This window comes from Arctopsyche grandis, chromosome 6, assembly GCF_051622035.1.
Source record: "Arctopsyche grandis isolate Sample6627 chromosome 6, ASM5162203v2, whole genome shotgun sequence".
In the NCBI taxonomy this organism is placed as follows: domain Eukaryota; kingdom Metazoa; phylum Arthropoda; class Insecta; order Trichoptera; family Hydropsychidae; genus Arctopsyche; species Arctopsyche grandis.
In genome coordinates, this window is record NC_135360.1 from 33488014 (window position 1) to 33510254 (window position 22241).

General features: G+C 32.6%; 2 protein-coding genes across 2 annotated transcripts; both read right to left on the bottom strand.

Moving 5' to 3' along the window:
• Positions 1–123: 123 nt before the first annotated feature.
• LOC143912837 (peroxidase-like) lies at positions 124–9451 on the bottom strand. The gene is made up of 13 exons (XM_077432266.1): positions 9274–9451; positions 9024–9192; positions 8789–8952; positions 8545–8724; positions 5180–5361; positions 4686–4884; positions 4305–4502; positions 2221–2368; positions 1983–2142; positions 1737–1907; positions 1461–1653; positions 1267–1372; positions 124–314 (listed from the first exon to the last, which is right to left on the bottom strand). Exons 1-13 carry the CDS (start codon positions 9392–9394, stop codon positions 248–250), a joined length of 2058 nt encoding a protein of 685 aa, XP_077288392.1. The 5' UTR covers positions 9395–9451; the 3' UTR covers positions 124–247.
• A 1957-nt stretch (positions 9452–11408) lies between these two features.
• On the bottom strand, positions 11409–18643 carry LOC143912840 (peroxidase-like). Its single transcript, XM_077432270.1, has 12 exons — positions 18464–18643; positions 18217–18374; positions 15453–15623; positions 15086–15270; positions 14827–15004; positions 13753–13950; positions 13407–13560; positions 13142–13298; positions 12490–12675; positions 12061–12253; positions 11887–11989; positions 11409–11784 (listed from the first exon to the last, which is right to left on the bottom strand). Exons 1-12 carry the CDS (start codon positions 18547–18549, stop codon positions 11673–11675), a joined length of 1881 nt encoding a protein of 626 aa, XP_077288396.1. The 5' UTR covers positions 18550–18643; the 3' UTR covers positions 11409–11672.
• Between the last annotated feature and the right edge of the window lie 3598 nt (positions 18644–22241).

Below are 22241 nucleotides of genomic sequence, written 5' to 3' on the forward strand. Positions count from 1 at the left end.
AAACAAATAATAAAAAAAATGTGAATATATAAAAACACGCTTGTTTGAATTATTTGAATATTGTTAGTAAACAAAACAAACAAAAGTCACGGCAGCAATAAAAATAAAGTAAAAATTAGCAATAGATTTTGGATGATTTATTTAAAATCTTTTTATATAATACTAATCGACAAAATAATATAAATTGAAATTATAAATAATATATAAAAATAAACAGGTTAATATTTTATTTGTAAATAGTTAAGAATTAATTCGACTCTTCCCAAGCAGATAAATCAACAGATGGAATTTCATCGCATGGTTTCAAATTATTACTGAAATAATAAATTTGTATATAAGAAAACTTCAATTACATAGAGCAACAAAAAAAAAGAGCAGATAATATTCAATATTTACTAAACTTGACCCATTAAATACGAATATGATATTGATTTTTGTTGGCTTCTTCTCATGTATGAGATATATTTTTAAGCGTTTAAAAAATATGCAATATTTACGAAATTTTTGGCTTTTGCCGTCATTATCTTAAAATCTAGTATTGTTGTGACAAAAGTAAGTATTAAAATTCTAAGTCATATGTTTTTTCTATGGATTGTGATTTTTTTTTGCTTTAAAATACATATAATTAATTATCTAACGAAGTTTAAAAGTCAAAAATATATATATTTTTACACATTTTTTTCTCACTTCGTTTGCAAGGACTGGTTTTCAATCACCGTTTTTTTTTATATATTTTTATATTCTAGGCGGGACGGTCATTTCTCGTAGGTTTTGGAATACAAACATGAGCGAGTGAGATGCAGTGATGCGCTCTCCATTCGTTATTTCGCTCTTGACAGAAGCTTACGGTCTATTCTTAAGCTCAATTTAAAATCATTTACCGCTATAAATATTGATACAAAAAACCAATTCTTATAAACGTTGGAAGTCACAAATTATAAAAATAAGCTCATAATAATAAAATATCACAATAAATAGAAAGAAAAAAAACATCCGACTATTGATTTCAATACTCACTTTTGGCACGGCAATGCTAAGTATTGAGCTAAGGACTAAAAATTTTGCTTATTTTTAAACGCTTATATCTCATAAAAGAGAAGAAGCTAGTAAAAATTATTGTAATATTTGAATTTAGTGAGTCAAACTTAGTTGGGAGATTGATTAAACTCCGTTCCGGTAAGAAAAAAACGTGATTTTTTGTTGCTCAGTTCTATCAATGAAATTTTACTACTAAAAAATATAAATACTATCTATTAAAAAACTTACAATTCGGAAATAAGCGTGAATCCAAGCATTTGAATTTTATCTATACCATCTCCATTATCGCAAAATAGTCTACTAACAGTTCCTTTTCTGATTTCGTTAAGTTGATCTTAAAATCAATTCAAATATGGAATTATATGTATGTATGTACATACACACGTATTTTTAAATAATTATATAATTCATTAAATGATTACTTTGATTCAATCCTGATGCTGAATTTTCAAACCAAAACCTATCAGACTTTCTAGTTCTCGAGAATTGTTCGGTCAAAATGCATAGAAAAGTCGGACCCACTTGAGCGCCTGGGGCTAACTCTTCCAAAGCTCCTCCAACTGAAACATCTACGTCTCTGTAGTCCTTATACAGTTTTTTTAAGATGTCTAGTTTCTATAATGTATAAATCCATATTTAACATTGAAAATTGTATGTGTAAAAAGCAAAAATTTCAGCAGAAAATGCAGTTTTATTACATCGGACGGAATGAGATCAGAGTAATCGTCAAAGTTTTTGGCCACTGTCAAGTTACAATATTCTCTATAGTCGTTGTAATAACCCAGGGCATGATCCCTATCCCTTTGGATGTCGGCTGCTCGTAAATCAATTCCAAACTGTCTTCCACAGGCGAATAATTCATCATTTATCTAAAATTACATATCTAGTTCTAGTTCTGAACCAATCTTAGGACATGTGCCGCATCTACCTCGTGTACCAATTACCTCTTTTACAAAAATATTGTCAGTTTCTTCAATATTTTGAGTGACCATACCTCTCGTTAAATGTTCAATCATGTGTTTGCCGCTTTCTAAAACCTGTGGTCTGTTAAACCAATCGCTCAGCGAAATAGAACCAATTTGACTTCTATCGTTGTCGAACAAACTGTAAAATTAAGATTAAACTTTTACGTTTAAGAAGTGAAAGAAGTGTTTGAAAAACCTTACTAATCGACTGTCTGACTTGATTTTTCCTGGAATGTGAGTGTGGAAGAATCGAAAAGCTGCATGAGCGTGTTCGTTCAAAACTGCAGGATTTATCTGATCATCATGATCGTTCACAAAATCTGTGGTTGAAAATATCACCTTGTGATCTAATAGATTGGTTCCATCTGAAATATTTAATTACTAAAAACCATTAAACGATATGGTAATATTAATCGCAATTGAAAGATCTAGAAAAGTGATGGCGAATCTTATTGAGAAGTGGGTCAAATTTCAGCAATATTTTTTTAGAACTAGCCAGCGGGTTACTTAGTAAAATAATTTGAAGAGGAGGGGGCGGGGGTAAAAGGAAAACTAATAAATTTGGAAATCCAAAGATTTCTTAACGGTTGATCTTCCAAAAAGGCTTAAGTTTCTTTTTTATTTTATTTTTATAAGTTAAGAGCAAAAAATGAAGATCAACGTCAAAAATTTATATTAATAGAGTCATAATTTAAAGTCCCCCTCGTTTAACAACATTATACGTCTATAATACTATGTTTATACGTATGTTGTTACAGAAACAATTTTCTGTAAGTTGATATCCATTTTTTTTAATGTATTATTAACCGTTGAAGGACAGAGCGTCGAGATTGAACGAGTGTCCCGAACCGGGGTCGAGTAAGACCCCAATATTTTTAATCAAAATACAGCTTTTCTGAGTACAAATGGGTTCAATATCTTATTAATCATTTTATACATCGACATAAAATAGTTTTAGTCCTATAGCATGTTTTTGACTATTTTTGTACAGCAAAATAATGACAAGCATCAACACACAAACGCACATAGGTAAGGCCAACAGGCGACTGCATGACTCAATATCCACGCGCCAAAAGTGACGAAAACAATAGCTTACGAAAATATAGCTGTCTCTTTCTCTCGTATTGATTCATCGATCAACAAGAATATGCAAGCGAACATTCAAAAACATGACTTATCGCTAACGCCTTTAAGTCATACTTTGGAACGTAGAAATGTATAAATGTATTTTTTACAATATACAATGTATAAATGTATATACAATATTCTTGAAATACGTTGAATGGATACGAATATTAGAAATCATTTAAGGATGACCGTTATTTTATATTGTAAAATATTAAGATGGATAGATAAATAAATGAAATATAGATAGATAAAATAAAAATAAATTTCATTCACAAGAGATGAGATGAAAAAAAATCGAACGTGATAAAAAAAACAATATATTATATGTTCATAGCTATAGGAATGTTTTTTAAATAAATTAATTTATAATGATAAATTTAAAGTAAATGTATTTAAACAAATCTATCGATATGATGACATTGATTACAAATATATATTTGTATCCCAAAAAAATCAGACACAATCAAATGAAACCCTTGAAGGAAGGAACGAGTGTCCCGAGCCGGGGTCGAGTAAGACCCCAGTATTTTTAAATCAAAATACAGATTTTCTCAGTACAAATGGGTTCAGTATATGTCTTATTAATCATTTTATACATCAACATAAAAAGTTTTAGTCCTATAGCATGTTTTTTACTATTTTTGTATTAAAAAATAATGACAAGCATCAGCACGCAGACGCACATAGGTAAGGTCAATAGGCGACTGCATGACTCAATAGCCACGCGCCAAAAGCGACGAAAACAATAGCTTACGAAAATACAGCTGTCTCTTTCTCTCGTATTGATTCATCGATAGACAAGAATATGCAAGCGAACATTCAAAAACATGACTTATCGCTAACGCCTTTAAGTCATACTTTGGAACGTAGAAATGTATAAATGTATTTTTTACAATAAACCCCTTTTCTAAATCATACAAAATTTATTAAAATAAATTTCTCGTAGTTCATTCTAGGAATACAAGAAATATAGAGTGTATGGCTTTGAAAACCACATAGTTATTACGAAAAACGTAAAAATTGGGACACTTGCATACCCCACTTCGGTGAGGGAGGGTTAAATTCTTTAAAAATGTATTTTCACACATCAAAACGTGGTTCATTCATAGAGTCTTCTTGGGTCAGTTTCTGACCCACGGATCATAGGTTCGCCATCACTGATCTAGAACTTACCTAAAAATATCGGCAACCATTCGTAATATGAAATGTGTTGGTAAATTGCTATTAAAATTCGACGAGCTTCTTGGAATAACCTTTCGTCGTTCCACTTTGGGTTTATTTCTTTCAATTTCAACGCCAATCGATTGTGCTCCCTTGCAAATATTGTTTGAAAAATTGTCAATTGTGGATTTTGATTTGATCTAGAATCACCTGTTAATATAATAAGAGGAATTATTCAAACGAATACCAATTATAATCGAATTTTGAAGTATAAACTTCTTGAAGCAGAATGCGTTGAATCCAATGTCTATATTTTATACGTATATATATATACAACTTAAATGTTTATATGTATATGTGCGTGGCCTTATGTATATATATTTTAAATTATACCAGTTTTATAGCAAGCTTCGTTATCGTCTTTGTTGCAAGGGCAATTGCCTTGCATGTTTGTCTCTTTTGGAGCAAAAATGTGTCCGTTTCGCACTTCAGTGGCTAATCCACCATTCTCAAAGGTTCTCAAACTGTCTGACATTTCTTTGCTAAGGCCGTAAACGTTCGAGAGGTCCATCCACGATGTTACAGCATTGATCTATGTATGATGAAAGGGTTCGGTGATTATTTCGCACAAGCTGTTCTCGCACACGTGTACTAAAATCTCGATCACGGAATATCTGGCACTCAAAAATTCCATCCATCGAGAGCTACCCACGTGAACTAATACATTTAACGAGAATTCGAGTGCCAGATATTCCGTATTCGCAATTTTTGCGGCAACGATTATCGTATGCGCGATCGCAATGTGCGAAATAGTCCGTTTACCGATGTAAGTACACGCTTAGTTACGAAATTTTGCAACTTGACAAATATTACACGCCAGATATTACTTGTTGAGCTGGTGCTTCTTTTTCAGAGCAGCCTAGATCTTTATCGGTGAAAGTTCTGGTGAAGTTCAAACATCTAATTCCTGCTCTTCCCATTGTGGAGTCCTTTGTAGAAATCTTTATTGGATAACAGAAACGGGAACGTCTCCTTTTGCGTCTCCCATCTGACGAACAGCATTCAACTTCTGCAAAAGAATTCGTACTTACATATCTTATGGTACTCTTAGATACTTGGATTACAGACAACAATTTTTTTCTCACTGGGCCTACTATTTATTTATTTTATTATTTATGCATATGTACATATATATCAGGAAGGCCTAACAGGTAAACCCCAGTTTCTGGCCAATTATAAACATCGATAAACAACTATATTTTTATAGTATTGTAGCGTGGACGTGTAGAGGGGTATCTGAGATCGGAGTGAAAGACACAGTCAATGGAGGTAGTTTATTGTTATTGATCCGTCTGCCTGCCAGCTCCGAATGAAACACGAACTAAAACCGCTGAATATTTATACCCAGCGGGTACTCTCAGCACAGAGAGATCATTAACGCGAAGTCAAGTGATCAGCGACAGTAAACCAAGGTTTTTGCTGGCGCGGTTTTGTCGGCGCGCGGTTATGTATGTCGTAGTTTTGGCTTTCGCGGTTTTGTCGTGGCGCGATAACGTCGGCGCGCTTATGTCGGGGCGCTTATTGACCGCGCGGTTTTGACTGGACTCCCTCAACACTACAGTATCATAGATACATCTAGGGATAAATTAGATAATACTTAATATTTACATTTACGAGAAATATATACATTTTACTGTATTATATAGAAATATATTCAAAAAATTTGAGATGCTCTAAACTTAAATTTTGCGAGAGACAAGAAAGGTTGCTAGTTTGATGGAACCATTTAAATGAAATCAGATAAATTGACTGATAGGACACGTTCGACTTATGGTGCGTACGCACCAAGCCAACGAACGGCCCACAGGCCAACTTTTAAAACCAGTAGCGTACAAAATATCGAAATAAAAATTAAATTTAAAAATTGAAATTAAATATCAAAATTAAAACTATTATTATTATATTAAAATTAAATTCAAGTATCAAAATAAAATTATAATCATTATATTAAAATTAAAATTAAATATTGAAAGTTAAAACAGAACATGCACAATTTAAATAAATTTTCGAGATTGACCTAAAATTAGATCATCAACAATCACATACAGGTAATCCTCGACTTTTGTTTGTCGAAGATGTTTTGACTTACGAAGATACGCACTAAGATCGAAAAAAAATCAAAGAATTATTATTTTTACTTCCCCGTAATGCGCAGTTACTGAGAATATATCATGTATTAGTATGGGTGATCCAACGATTTTTGCTAACCCGGGGTGTTGTCGGTCACATCAAACGGATTTTTTTATTTTTCAATTGTTTCTCTCGTCGAAATAAATCAAGTAATTAAATCATTTCAGAGGTAAAATATATCGGATAATGTGTGATTATTAATTTTATTTCGACGAAAGAAAAAAAACCCTTTGACAAATCACCGACATCCGACACCGCGTTTTTTTATGAATTGTTTTTTTTTATCGATCATCCACGTGGAAATACAGTAACATCTCGTGACGACTTTAACAATATTTTTTTTCGCTCGTAAGCAGAGAAATTATAATATTTCTCTGGTTTAAAATGCGTATCGTCGTACTTCAAAATATTGTTGTAATTCAAAACATCAACGATGATCTTATTTTAGCTCAATCTCGCTCTTTAGCTTGATTTTGATATTTAATTTCAATTTTAAAATTTAATTTTTATTTCGATATTTTGTACGCTACTGCTGGTTAAAAAGTTGGCCCAAAATCGTCGTTGGTTTAGTCCGTAAGCACCATTAGAGGCACATATCCGAGGCCTGACCAGCTACACCCGGTCAGGTAATGAACCACTCAATTGAAAGCATTACACGTTGACCATTCGGCTATATTATTGGTTTATATAATGTATGTATATCAGGTAGGTGTTAGTTTATTGATTAGTATTTTGTTGGTTGCATAGGGCACATTGAACAAGGTCATATGGGTCAATGAGCTTATGAGTGAGACCTATTTCATTGTATATGTATGCTGAAATGGAGGGGGGGGGGGGGTGATGAAACTTTCATCAAAATCATTAGTCATTGAGAACATTTTTGAGAAAAAAATGGCAAGTATATAATATATTTTCTTATATAATACTAGCGTTGTACCCGATGACATATCATCGCATGGGTGTTGGCATATTAAGTTATTAAATAAATAAAAAAATGAAAATAAATGTGTCATGTGTTCAATCCTTACGTGGTCGAATTTTTTTCAAATAAATTTGAAATATATTTAATATTTATATTTAATTGTTTAATATGAAAAAAGGTAAAAACTACCTACCTACTACCCGCATGTAAACAATATAAAACACAAATATAAAAATGTATTAATTAATTAAATAAATTTTCAATAGATGGCGGTAAATTATCTTCCATGAGGAAACATTGGTAGCAAATAGTAAATATCAGAGAATTGAATAATAATAGAAGTGGTTTTAGGCGTCATATTGTTGTCAAATGAGGAATGTTCACAGACCTTTTCAAATAATTTTAGCATCAATCGTATTTGATGCTTGGTGTTCGACGTATGTATGTCCGATAAAAACTTCCCTATTTGTTTATATTACTCGTAAGATGGGCAATTGCATCGTTAAAAATTGCACAATGCATTAAAAAAACACACAATAAACAACATGGGATACATTTTTATAAGTAAATTGATCATTTAAGTAACATATTATTCAATTAACATCGCAGTTTGACAGTTTTTAAAAGTGTCATGGCGATCGCCCGCATTGTACATAAAATTTCAGGGGTGGCACCAGAGAAATGTAAAAATTATTTATAAATAAATTTAAAAACGTTTCTCGTAGTGGCGCCGAATATTCAATTATATTAATAACCAATTATTCAAGTTTAATTAATATAAACATCGTTCATTTTATATTATTCATATTTTTGTTGAAACTATACATTACACGTTAATTTAAGAGCTCCCAAGGATAGACAAATACAAAAAAGTGTATAAAAATAATCCACCAACTGAGAAAATAAACGGATTGGCCACCAACGTCCAACACCTCCATATACTCAAATTGTAAATAAATCTATAACAAAATAAAACTTTAATTTCTGTAGTGAATATGTGATGACCCTGATTATATTCCGTGCGTTGTTGCGTGGTTATGGAGACGTACCGCGTATTATTGACACAATTTATTTATTCGTAAAGGCACTTCTATTATTATAACATTTCTCAAAGAAGTTGAAGAATAAATTTTATCATACCAAAATCAGGTTCCTTTAAAAGCGACATATCATGTGCCATGAATTGCCCCCACAGCATTGCAGAATTGGTCCACAGAGTATTATTAACCTGACCCGTAGGGAAGGCCGCCACTCGAATTTTTCTAACATTAGGTAGTGACTTTTTGAACTCTCTATTGCTTCTCCTGGGTGATCTTTTTCCTGTAAAGTTCAAACGGTTAGAATAATATTCAGTAAGGGAGAAACCATCGAATTGGAATCGTACCATTTCCATATCGAGCTGGAACCAATCTGCCATAAGTCGAATTGGGTACACCCCAATCAGGGTAAATCAAATTATTACAGGAACCATCCAGGTTTCTGAATCGACTTTCAGAATCACAGAAGTATGTTTTAGTCTTGCAGCATGGAGGTACGAACTTTTCGTTTCTTGCGATAAAATATCAATTTCAAATTAATTCTTTGTAATGAAATATATATGTAAATTCTGTATTAGTAACCTTCTGATTTTGAACACTTTGAATTCATCGATTGGATGCAGTTCGTCTAAATCTTCTGATATAGGATTGTTGAAGGACATTGAAAAGGGATTGGATTGAGTTGTTGTTTCAGTATTCGGAATGGTTGTTGTTCGAATTCGATGGCGAGATCTCTCGAAGAATTGGTGAACTGATTTTGTAAATTTAAATATGTATGTATTATATTACACAAAATAAAATAAAAAATCATTGTCATTGAAAAATAACTTACAGCCTTTCAAAAACGGATGAAAGTCGAGAAAGTTTAATTTTTGAAATGATTTTACTTCGAAAAATTGTAAATTTATTATTATTATTATAAGAAAATAATATGAAATAATTTTGACAATCATTTCAAAGGCTTGCTCTACACTTAAATAGTAAAAATACAAATAACTGCGTCGAATGATGGAAATGGTTTGACTTGAAATGATCGTTCAAAATCAGTCGTATATGTATTGTTTTTATCATTATTCAAAACCGGTGGCATTCATTTTAATAGATATTCTACACGAAATGTATATAAAGTTGTGTAAGCATTTTTTTTATCAGATCAATAAAAAATGTATCACGAATTGTTTTTTAAAACAATTTTTGTGATATATCAAACAGATTTATTTGTATATTAAAATGACACAATGTATGTATGTATGTATTTAACTGACCGAGTCTCCATCAATTTTAGGTAAATTTGTCAGATTATATACAACTGTAATGTAAACCATGAAAAAATAATTTTTTTTTATTAAATTTATTTTAATCATCACCTGCATGACATAATATATGTACAGTCGCGGTTTCGGAAACCAGAACACCATGGAAAAATGTGATTTTGCGTAAAATTTCAGTGATCTTAAATAAAATAAACACCCAAAGTCATTAAAATGGTAGATTATATCATAGTGCTTTATTTTAACGACAATCGTTAAGAAAATAAACAACAACAAAAAAGGTAGGGAGAATTTTAGTCTGAGCCGGTTTTTATGACCAAACGCAGTCTCCAAAGTTGAATGAAATTTTGAATGAAAAAACACAGTTGAGCGCAATCTTTTAATTTTATTAGTCACATGGTATTATTTACAAATTATAAAAACTTAATTAATATTTTGTTGCGGCTCCTTTTAATTTTATGATGGCTTTTATACGGTTAGGCATAGAATCTATTAAGTTTCTTAAAAGGTCGATGGGGAAGTCTTCATACCATACTTTTTCAATGGTCTCTTTTAATGATTGATGGCTAGACACATTTTTTTACTAATCCTATATTTAATAGCCATCCATAAATTTTCAATTGGGTTTAAATCGGGACTATTCCCAGCCATGTTAATGTATTTACACCCAATTCCTGCAAATAAACCCGAACCTAAAAAAAAGTAACAAAAATATTTCAGTTTTTTGATCGAAATATTATTAATTACATTCAATATCATTAAATAAAATTAATACTCACTAATTTAGCCCGATAACAAGGGGCAGAGTCATCTTGGAATATGACATCATCAGAATTTGAAAGATGGTTTTCCATTGATGGGATAAAACTTTCTTCTAGAATTTTTTTATATGCTATTCCGTTAATGGAATCTTGCACAAACTGTATTCGACCAATTCCATAAAAAGAAAAACATCCCCAAACCATGTGGCTTGGGGGATGCTTCACTGTCTCAGGGTACATTTTTGGTCGAATTTTTCTCCAACTTTTCTTTGAACATACGGAAAACCATCGGAACTGAAGAGGTTGAATTTCAACTCATCAGAAAATATGACTTGTCGCCAATCCGATGTCGTCCAATTTTCGTAATATTTCGACAACTCTAATCGGTTTTTCATCATTTTCTTCGTAAGTAATGGTTTTTTCGCAAGGTTTCCGAGCGTGCAGTCCAGCTTCTCTGAGTCGTTTTCTTAAGGTTACATCACTAATGTCAATTGAAAATTGATCCGAAATCTCTTTTCTTATCTTTACAGCAGTTTTGAACCGTTGCCGTAAAGATAATAGAGTTATCAGGCGATCTTGTCTCTCGAATGTGCATCTTTTCGGTCCTGTCCCTTTCTTACGAGCAAAAGTTCCAGAATCCTTTTTCTTTTTCATTATTCTTGTCACAGTAGATACAAAACGTCCCATTTGTTGAGAAATTGATCGTAATGAATGTCCAGAGTCTTCCAAAGCCGCGATTTTTATATTCTCCTCCAATGATAGTTGAGTGTATTGTTGCATGGTATTTTTATTTTCAACGATTTAGGTCCATACACCTCGAAAACTAACACTAAACTGAACTTAAATAGTACTTTTCGTACTGCTGGTTACGTGCAGTTGCTGTAACCATAATAGACTTTTTATATCGCATATCGTCTTAAACAAACTACTATATTAAAATTAAATTTATTTCAATTTTGTCCATAATAACTCAATTCGAAAAATAATTCATTTTTAATTTAATTTTTATTAATAGCTAACTTTTCTGTATTCATACTTAATACAAATAATAAACATTGAGCACTGTACATGAATGCACATACATCTGAATTAATATGCAAAATAAATAAACATTTTTTTTATAAACAGCAATTTTTTATGTGATTAGCCAACGCCAACATTTTCTAAAATATTGAACTAAAACTAAAAATAAATTCCAACTATTTTTGGGCCGCATTCATTTTAGTAAGACGTGCAGTCAACTCTTCACCAGTCTCTTGCCAAGGCGACAAATCAATATCCGAAAAAGTAGAACAATTTCGCAAATGATTTCTGAAAGGATCGCAAAAAAATAAATAATAATTCTTATTGGGTTGTACTATTCTAGTACAACCCAAATAAAGCATCAACACAAATTAAAAGAAATATACTCACTTTGAATTGGGCAATTGAAACGCATTATCTTGAATACTTCTTATATCGATTCCATCACAGAAAAGGTTAGAAAGCGTCACGCTCCTGATAGAACTCAACTGATCTGAAAATAGTAAATTTGTAAATTGATTCGATCATAAAATCTGTTGTGTAACAGAGCTGATCTTTTCGTACCTGGCGAAAATCCACTTTCACCATGTTCGAACCATTTTTCATCTCCTATTCTACTTCTTAAAGTTTGATCTACTAAAAGGCATAGAGTCGTTGGACCTAGATTGGTTCCATAAACTGGGGACTCCAGACCAAGAGCGGTGGATAAATCGACCGCGTCATAGGTAGAGTATATTTGACGTAATTTTGAGATTAACTAAAACGAAATAATACAATAATAAGTAAATAGTGGGGAGGGTAGGGATGCGGGGGTTAATACACACGTCCCTAAAAAAATTTTTCTTTTAAATGTCTAACGTAATACTTAATTGCAGTTTTGCTAACTGATTACGAAGTGTTTGAGCCGCTGCTTCCGTGGTATACTTATGGATATACATACGCTCTCTGATCGTATTTAGATAATATAAAAATACCAAGTGTGATTTAACTTACATCATTTCGTATGATCCCTTGAAAGTCTCTGAAATCTCCAAAAGCAGTATCCGGCGAAAGTAATCCACACAAATATAAATAATCAACGTAGGAAGCTAACCCTACGTCCCTGGACCGTTGTATATCGATAGACCTCAAATCCGTACCGAAAGTACTGTCTTTACTTTTGAATAATTCTTCCGTGATCTGAAACAATATCAACAACTTAGACATATGTTCACATCTTTAGGATCGTGTGCATGTTGGAAAATTGAACGTGAACATGTTGTATCCTTATTAATTACTGAATGGAAATATTAAACCTGAAAATTAAAAAAAACTCTCCTCCAACCAAGTCTAGTCAAGATGCTGATCATACACAATTGGTTAAGTAAATATGTAATTCACATGCACCATTATTTGGAAGACTGGTTTAACAGGTACAATTATTTGATTGTTTATTTTAATCCCAGAATAGATTGAAAGTCAATTTTGGGCTTCAATTACCATATGATTAATTTCAAATAAGACATAAGAATCATATCATTCACTACATGCATCATATGAACGAGCTTTCGATTGAATATGTGATTTGGTAAGTTTAATACGATTTACCGTATGATTTAGTCCAGATAATGTATGTAAAATTAGATAAATACTGAAAAATACTGACGGATTCTGGATGGAAAACGTCAAACTCTCCCATGGGTTGGGTCACCATTCCCACGGCGATTTGTCTAACTTTAATCGGATCTTCCAATAAATCTTGACAGAACAGGTTATCACTTAAAGTTATCGACGACACTTTGGTCCTGCTTTCTGAGTATAGGCTGAAAATGTTCAAAAAGTTTTGTCAATTTTATTTCATAGTTTTAGCTTACTTTTGACTTAACTTTACAATTTTAACTAAGCTTAGTTTTATCAAATTTAAATCTTACTCAATGGTGTCGGGAATGAGCGTGTGCAAAATCCTGGAAGCTGCGTGTGAATTTTCATTCGTAGCCCCCAAATTTATTGTGGAATCAAAATCGTCAACGTAGTCAGAATTAGAAACGTTGAAAATCACACCGAAGTTAAGCATCACTTCTAGACCTAAAAATGCTCCATCATATGATCAATTTATTTAAGGAATCAGTTGAAATAATGGTGGATATCTAAATTTCGGATTGTAAATCTGCGTCCAAATTAGGACACATGGAGACAACGCGCAAACGGAGACACTTCCGTGTCTTCCTGTGTTCTAATAAGGACGGGCCATTATATCACACTCAAACGGAAACATACCCAGTATATTAGGAAACCATTCGTAGTAAGTAATCTTTTGAAATATGGCGATCATGATGCGTCTGGTCTCTTGGAATATCGTCTCATCGTCCCAATGAGGATTTACGATCGATAATCTATCCGCAATGGCATTATGGTTTCTAATGAATATAATGTGAATCAACAGTAGAGGTGCGTTTTGATTAGACCTAAAATCACCTGAAATAGAATTTATAAAATGGCAGATGTCGATTATATCAATATACATTTTATCATTTGACCCAATATGAAAAATTAAACAATTAACGATATTCCTGATAGTTTGTAATCATATGTTGAATCGAACTCAATCATCCATCTGATCTAAATATGGTATTCGCAATGTGGAATTGGATATAATGAGTCCAATATGAATTGGCAACTCTAAGCGTGGGCCTGTTTAACCTTTTGAATGCTGACTAACGCCAATCGACGCTTTGCTGACAATTCCATGGGCCTGCAAAACGCCGATAGGCGTTGCAAAATTTCATGTACAAAGTAAACAAGAATGCTACCTGCCAAGCTTTTAAAGGTAGCATTGAAAAAAAAATGCATCGAACATGGGTCATATGATCCATGTCATTCATCTGTCAATGTTTATAAAGACTCGCTTACACCAGAATTACCCGATAGAAATCCCTAACTGCTAAGTATTTTAGATTGTGATTTGGAATTTAGATTGTGAGCATTACTTTTTAATATAAATGAAGAAGATGGAACTAATTTTGGAAAAATACATTCATTAATTGACATCTTTTCTTTATTTTATAATGTTGCAAGATATATTAGAGAGTCTAAGCACACCTTTACAAAACTCGAAATCCTCTGCGATAGTTATCTAGTTTTTGTTTGGATAAGCTACAATTTTTATACCTGGTTTCTATTGGACTTCAAAATAATTCTACATAGTTGGGAATGTTGGCGAAATTTTCAGCGTGGCGGACTTTCAACACAAAAGATTGAGTTCTTGGCAAAGATTGAGTTCGATTGATCATATGATTCTCAATCTGACAGCTGTACAGATGGCCTGCCTGCATATTATTGATCGTTTTATACCTGTTTCGTAAATAACAGAACATGTCGAATTTTCATTGAATACAGATGGCGGATACGTCATTCCGTTTCTGGTGTCGGTTCTCAGCAGTCCACCGACGAAAGTCCTCAAATTGCCACTTTCAAAATCGCTGTTTCCGTATACAGGTGACAGGTCAAGAGCAGGCGTCACCGTGTTCAACTGTCAACGTGAAAAAGTGCAGTTTTAATGTGTAACTATAGCACTGGTATTGTTCTTGGATTGAATAACTGACATTCTTACTGGTCTTGCTGGACCAAATTTTTTGGGACAACCAGACGTGAGATCTGTCATTATCCTTGAAAAGTTCAAACAGGTGATTCCTTCGGATGACATTCGCGGATCGTCAACAGGAACATGGATTGAAAAACACGAATTTGTTGCTAAAGGGCTGACTCTTCCATCTTCCGTGCAGCAAGGAGCTTCATCTGAAATGTGAAAGTCCCAATATGAAAGTGGTCCTCTCCGTTAGAATGGTTCCGTTTGTACGACTACATTTTGTCTATTAAACTGACGTTTGATTACAATTCAGGTAAACATGGAAGATTGATCCTTTCTATACTGGATGTATAGAAATGTCGATCTTCGAGGCTTTAGCTTGATTAATTACCTGGTGCTTCGTTTAACAACGACAAATCATGAGCGTAAAATTGACCCCAAGACATGGTTGCAAGTGTGTGTGTATTACTGGGCACATTACCATCGGGGAAAAACTTATTTTTCAAAATCCTTGCTCCTGGCAAAAGATTTCCGAAAGATCTGGTCCTCGATTTTTGTATTCCTAAAAAAATATCGAAATTTATATTTGGAGTAAGTGAGAAGAACATCAAAACTGCAAATTTACATTGCGTATAAACAAGTCCTTATAATTATACCTATTCATTGGGTTAGTTATTTTAAAATAGCAATAGACCGCTATATCAACAAAGCAAGAGAGCAAAAAAAGCATGATTGACGGTGGTGAACCATTTTTTGTGCAAAAATCATCATCTTTGCTTATAACTAGAGTTACATAGGACCGGAAGAATGCTTTTTCTAGGAAACATGGCATTTTGGGTCTATTTTCCAGGAAACAGGGCAAACTACAAAGCTAGAGTGCAAAAAAAAGGTTCATCATAAAAATGAACAATGCACGGCGAACAATGAACAAAGAACGTTTGATTTCGTTTAAAAGGGTTAATTGGATGTGTGGTGAATTTTAAACCGGTAAAATTGTGACCACACATCCAATTAACCATTTTAAACGAAATCAAAAAATAGTGTGGCCAGAACACTATCCTAATAAACATGTTTCAATAGAAAATACTCAATATAATATAGTATTAACTGTGGGAAAAAATCCCAAGTGAAAATACGTAATTTTGACTTGTGATTTGAACTGGACGACTACTACGAGAGATTTGAAAGCTGAAAAGTACTACAAATGAAAGATAAAATACCCGAATGTAGATTCCAATATTCATTTTGAACATAAAATTAACAGATTTTGAGAAATCGACCGAACAACACCAAGATATAAAAAAATCGCGCGATTTAAAAAACACATATATCTCCGAATCTCGAGCCAATCAACACTTTTTATTACCAGATTCGTGTTTCATGAAAACGTTACTCGACTTCTAAATTGAGTTGGAAAGTCGCGTTTTTATTTTGAACACATTCTTAGAGTTATCGAAATACAGTACTCATTACATTTATTCGTAATACTTAGAAAATATTAACGCATTATTGAATTCGAAAGCATTCGCAAAAACATCAGAGATGTCAAAACTCAACTGTTATATTGCAACTGGCGCACATTGTTGAAAGTGTATTTGCGCTTGTAGAGATATAATTTACTAGTTGTATTGTATTCGAATATGAATGAAGTTGGAATATATGTACATATGTATTACAACTGAAAATACACTTCGACTGTAACATGGACACATTCATCTATACCGTAAAATGTACGTGGCGTTGACTAAACAGCAGTAATCGACACCATCTATTAATATTATACAACAGTATATGTATGTCACCGTAACGTATCAAGTAAAACTTTGGCCACTTTTAAAATACATTCAAAGTGGCGAGTGCACGCGTACTAACGAAGTGCGTATGAATATTTTCTGAAAAGTCGTATTGTTAAAATTATTGACTTGTCAACAACCATCTGCGGACTTTTTGCCGAATGGACACTTGGCCAACGGACGCTTGGCGGACGGACACTTGGCCGAATGGACATTTGACTGAATGGACTATGTATCTGAGATAACGTTCGTCGTACCTAATAGTCGGGTCGATTCGACATATGTACATATATATATATATATATATATATATATATATATATATATATATATATATATATATATATGTATATATTTTATTTTATTTTTTATTTTTATTTTTTATTTAATTTACACCAAGAAGGCCTAACAGGTAAACCCAATGCGCCTTCCTGGCCAAAGACAATTATATAAACATGTATGTACACCATCCATATATACACAAATATATACACATATATATATATATATATATATATATATATATATATATATATATATATATATATATATATGTAAGTCACAGCTAAACCAATGCCAACAAAACGTACATAAGTTATATACGAATATAATAACAAAAGAAAAAAATTCTATATATATATATACATACATATATGCTGTTTGGTATTAATGTTTCCTCTAGGCAAATAGACGGTGCTCACTACCATGAGCATTTACCGCCATCAATTGAAAATTTATTTAATTAATTAATTTTTCTATTGGCGCTTTATATTGTTTGCATGTAGGTAGTTAGGTCGTTTTATCATTTTTTTTTTAATATTAAACAATTAATTATAAATTTTAAATTTAATACATTTAAAAGGTATTTGAAAAAAATTCGACCGCGTGCCGATCGAACACAGAATCGACACGTTTATTTATTTTTATTTAATAACTTAATATGCGAACATTTATGCGATAATATTTCATCGGGTAAAACAGTAGTGTATGAAAAAAAGTAATATTTTCCGTGCACTTTTGACGTGCAATACTGGATAATATAAATAGACCTTAAATAGTTTATTCTGACATATGAAACACGCGATTTTCAAGAATGAACATTTCGATTGATTCAAATTATTTCACTTTATTATTTGAACAAATCAACTGAGCAAATTTGTACCAAAGTTACTGTTTGATCAGAAAACTAGTTTCCTTATAAAAACGTGCAACTTTTAAGTGCTCTATCTATACGTGGAAAAAAACTAAAAATATTTTAGTGCTTTAAAAATATAAATTACATCCTAATAAACGAATTTGCATTCAAAATTTTTAATCGGAAGATATTTCATATAACTAAAATCGCAATTGAAAAATACGCACCATCGTCGTACTGCGGCTTCAAAAGGTAAATATATCTCGATCCGGCGAACCCCCAAGCTTCATTAAAAGGATTACTGCAAGATCCGTCAAATCTTCGGTAAATTTCATCTATATTGCACGGATTACTATGAAAGGAACATATATTGGGTGGTGCAAAGCTGAAAGTTGATAAAAACGAAGAAAACCCCAGTTATATACAATTGGATTATTACACAGCGTTAAATACGAAAACAACACATGAACCCACTCATTGAAAGGATTCGGGGTCGTTTGCCCGATGGCGTATATAAACTTTAGACACAAGTATATGCAATGAGATGGCTTAATTCCCATTTTTGTTTATTATAATAACTGTGCGTAGTTGCGTTCGGTGCGACACTGGATTTTCCGACGCGTGGAAAACTTTTTCACGAAAATCTCCCGTCACGTTGTCGATACACACGATGTGGTGATAAGAATGCTGAACGACTCTCACGAACTGGCCAATAAATAGCGACATTGATCATGAAATAGTCGTACAATATCGAATTAAACGGCAACAAATGCCCAGCCGTTGAAAATTTGAATGCGGCCGTTAGTTACTGAAATATGATAGTGTTGGATATTTCAAGTAGAAGCTATATTTATCTTCAGAAATTAATATTCTATAGGCATTATTTGAAATTTAGTCTCCCTTTCCATTTTAAAAAGGAAGATGAGCAGATTTTGGGTTTGTACAATCGTGAGCCAAATCGGCTGGGCACTTATTGCAGTCAAGGATTCGGATTAGGCGTGAAATGTTTAGTTAACAATTGCGGAAAATCACACTTCACCTCGGATTTGGGATGACTGTGAATAAAAGATGACATCCGTTCACTTTAGAAAATAATAATACAAAAAAAAAACATTGTATTGCACAATTTAATCGAATCGGCGACAAATTCACAAAATAAATGATATGTATATATATGTATGTACATATGTAGATACTTAATCATAAAAAACAAAATAAATTAAAAGCATGTCTTAAGAGGTCTTCGAATGACTTTCAGTCTTTCAATCATCATCTACAGCCATTCACCATCCACCACTGGACGAAGGCCTCTCCAACACGCTTCCACTCATCTCTGTTTTGCGCCACACTCATTCATCTCCCCCACACATTTTCCTAACTTCGTCTACCCATTTTCCGTGCAGTCTTCCTTTTACCCTTTTGCATTCTCTCGGGTACCATTCTAGAACTTATTTTGACCCGCCAATTGCCATTTAAATCTCTTTACTCTAACCACTATGTCCATTACTCTTGTCATACTTCTCACTCACGTGTTCCGCTTCCTGTCTTTCCTCGTTCCACACATCTTTGAGTGCATTGGACTTTGTGTAGCATCTTGGCGTTCAGTGTCCAATTTTCACATCCATACGTCATCACTGGCAAAACGCATTGATCGAAGATCTTTTTCTTCTGGCAGAGTGGCATTTTTGATTTAAAAACAGCATTCAAATTAGGATGAACTAACTGACTCTTGCTGGCTGTTGGATTTGGGTTTTCTCACAGACACCATGGAAAAATTGAATTATTTAAATTTGGAGTTGCAGGGAAAAGACAAAAATATAGCTGAAATGATACGCTTTGTAAACGCATTTAAAGCAAAATTGGTTTTGTTGATATCACATCTGCCAATCAAGTATCTCGTGCATTTCCCACTATGAAGAAAATGCTAAGTAACAATGAATTAAACGTGTCATTAATCCTTTTACTTGCCAAATAAATGTAATGTATTGCAGATATTTTTCAAGGGAAGGCAGAAGAACTAGAGTTTGAAATTTTGAACCTTAAGAATGATATTTTGCTAAAATTCTTAATATCAGAGAACTTCTGGAATTCAGCGGACAGAGAAAATTTCCCATTTTTGAAAAAAGCGGCATATAAAATTAAATCATTTTCGGTTCGACATATTTATGCGAATCATTCTTTTCAAACATGAATTTAATAAAATCAAGATATATGTAGATCTCGACTCACCGATGAGCATCTTTATGATTGTTTGCTAACAGGATTATCGTCATACTCTCTTAATTATGAGGCACTGGCCAATTATATGCAATGCCAAAGATCACACTGACAGATTGATATTATATTTTTTTATAAAATGTTTTCTTTGTATGTGTGGTTTTTGTTTACTTTGTATTACAATTTGTATGGTCGTTTCTTTGTGTGTACATATGTAATTTGAACAATAATTTTATTATTTTGTTTATTATTTATTACCCTTTTCCAATTATAAATATCCTTAGAAAAATAGGTGGTGCCCGCCGCCCTACCGATATTTTAGAATGAGCTCTAGAGTACAAAAAGGTTGGGAACCCCTGGTCTAAATGCACTTCGTTCTAATTTCACACGTCTCTTTATCTTTTCATCTTTACTACCGAACATGTCAATTATTTCACCTAAATATAAATAATTATTTACTACTTTTACTGGTTTATCATCTAATGGGATGCAATAATAATATATAATAATAATAATCATCAGGCATGCAATAACTATTGAACAAATGAGTTTGGTCTTATCTACGTTAATTTTTAATTCTACTTTTCTAATTTCCCTGTCCAGCTGTGTTAGTCTGTTAAGTAGGTCAGCTGGATCACGAGCTATTAAAATTATATAGTCTGCGAACCGAAGGTCAAGCCCTCAAGCACCGCATTGAATAGTTTATGAGATATGGTATCTCCTTGTCTTAATCCTTTTCCTATGCTTAATTTATCAGTACTTGAAAGAAGTTTACTAAAGCTGTGGCGTTCTTATATATTGCAGCTAACATTTTTGTCGTCTACGAACGAAGGTTACATACATACATACATACATACAAAGTCTCTTTCCAAATTATATATTAGATATTATTATTGGTATGATTTATTTTTACTTGACAGTTAGGTAGCAACGACTGGACGAAATAATTAAGATGACCATGAACGAGTCTGTGGATATTTTGAATGAAAAAAATCGCCATTGTTTCCAAAATCAAATAAGCATTTTAATCCATGAAACCGTTGGAACACGCTTGATTTAACACTCCACCAACACAATGCATTTTAAAATAATAATGAAAAAATTGAGATGCATCCAATGTGATCAATTATTGTCGCAAATTTTATTATTCGTTGTATTCGCTTGCATGCATTATCATTTCCAAAAGATGCTGGAAAGAATAAAAATAAAAATTTACCAATAAGACCTCAACCTAGGCTTTTTTGAATTTTGAAATTTGTTAATTTTTTTTTTTAATTTACGTAACGATACGGCTGACGAATTGACGATTTCCCAAAAAGTAACTTGTTTATATGTGCGTTGTTTAGACAATTAATTATAAGTATTTAAAGCAATAAAAATCACAACCAATAGAAAAAACATCTGAATATTGATTTCAATCCTCACTTTTGGCAGATCGATACTAGATTTTGAGTTAAAGATTGCAAAAGCCAGCAAAAATCATTGTCATTTTCGAATTGAGTGGGTCAAAATTAGTAAAGATTGATAAAACGTGATTTTTTGTTGCTCAGTGTAATCAACACTTACATTTTTAAAATGATTTAAAGTCAATTTCATCGCATTTTCTTTCGACATTGGATCATCCGAGATTCGCAACACTTCTAAACAATTTATTTGTTTATGTTTTGTGTTGACTATCGATACTTTTGATGTCTAGTGCTTTCGCTAGCTTTATGAAGTGCTTTTCGTCGATTTCTGTAAGTTTATTTGAAATATTAAATCCGATTATTCAATTCCTTTCAAGCTTAAAATCTAATCGTACTTATTTCTCCAGTGCAGCAATACTTTAATATGTCATCGATAACTGGGTATTCGAACTGAGAAAATATAAAATCCAATTGAGATTGTTATTCATGGAAGAATTGGCTACACGCTACCAGAATTGTCATGTGCAAACCTAATCTGCAATTGTGAAGAAAGATCTTTGTGAGTGACATTTTCTTTAGATTATCATCATTTTTGAAATAGATTAAGCATACCTTCGGTTGCGAACGAC

Bases quoted from the DNA above. Each gene is read 5' to 3' on its own strand.
- LOC143912837 (XM_077432266.1), bottom strand. From the start codon at position 9,394: ATGATTGTCAAAATTATTTCATATTATTTTCTTATAATAATAATAATA. The intron at 9,193-9,273 runs GTAAGTTATTTT...TTACAAAATCAG, and splicing joins TCATCCGTTTTTGAAAGGCT to TTCACCAATTCTTCGAGAGA. The intron at 5,362-8,544 runs GTATGATAAAAT...ATTCTTTTGCAG, and splicing joins TTTAAAGGAACCTGATTTTG to AAGTTGAATGCTGTTCGTCA.
- LOC143912840 (XM_077432270.1), bottom strand. From the start codon at position 18,549: ATGGGAATTAAGCCATCTCATTGCATATACTTGTGTCTAAAGTTTATA. The intron at 13,951-14,826 runs GTATAAAACGAT...ATTCTATTTCAG, and splicing joins TTCTGTTATTTACGAAACAG to GTGATTTTAGGTCTAATCAA. The intron at 12,254-12,489 runs GTAAGTTAAATC...ATTTCGTTTTAG, and splicing joins AAGGGATCATACGAAATGAT to TTAATCTCAAAATTACGTCA.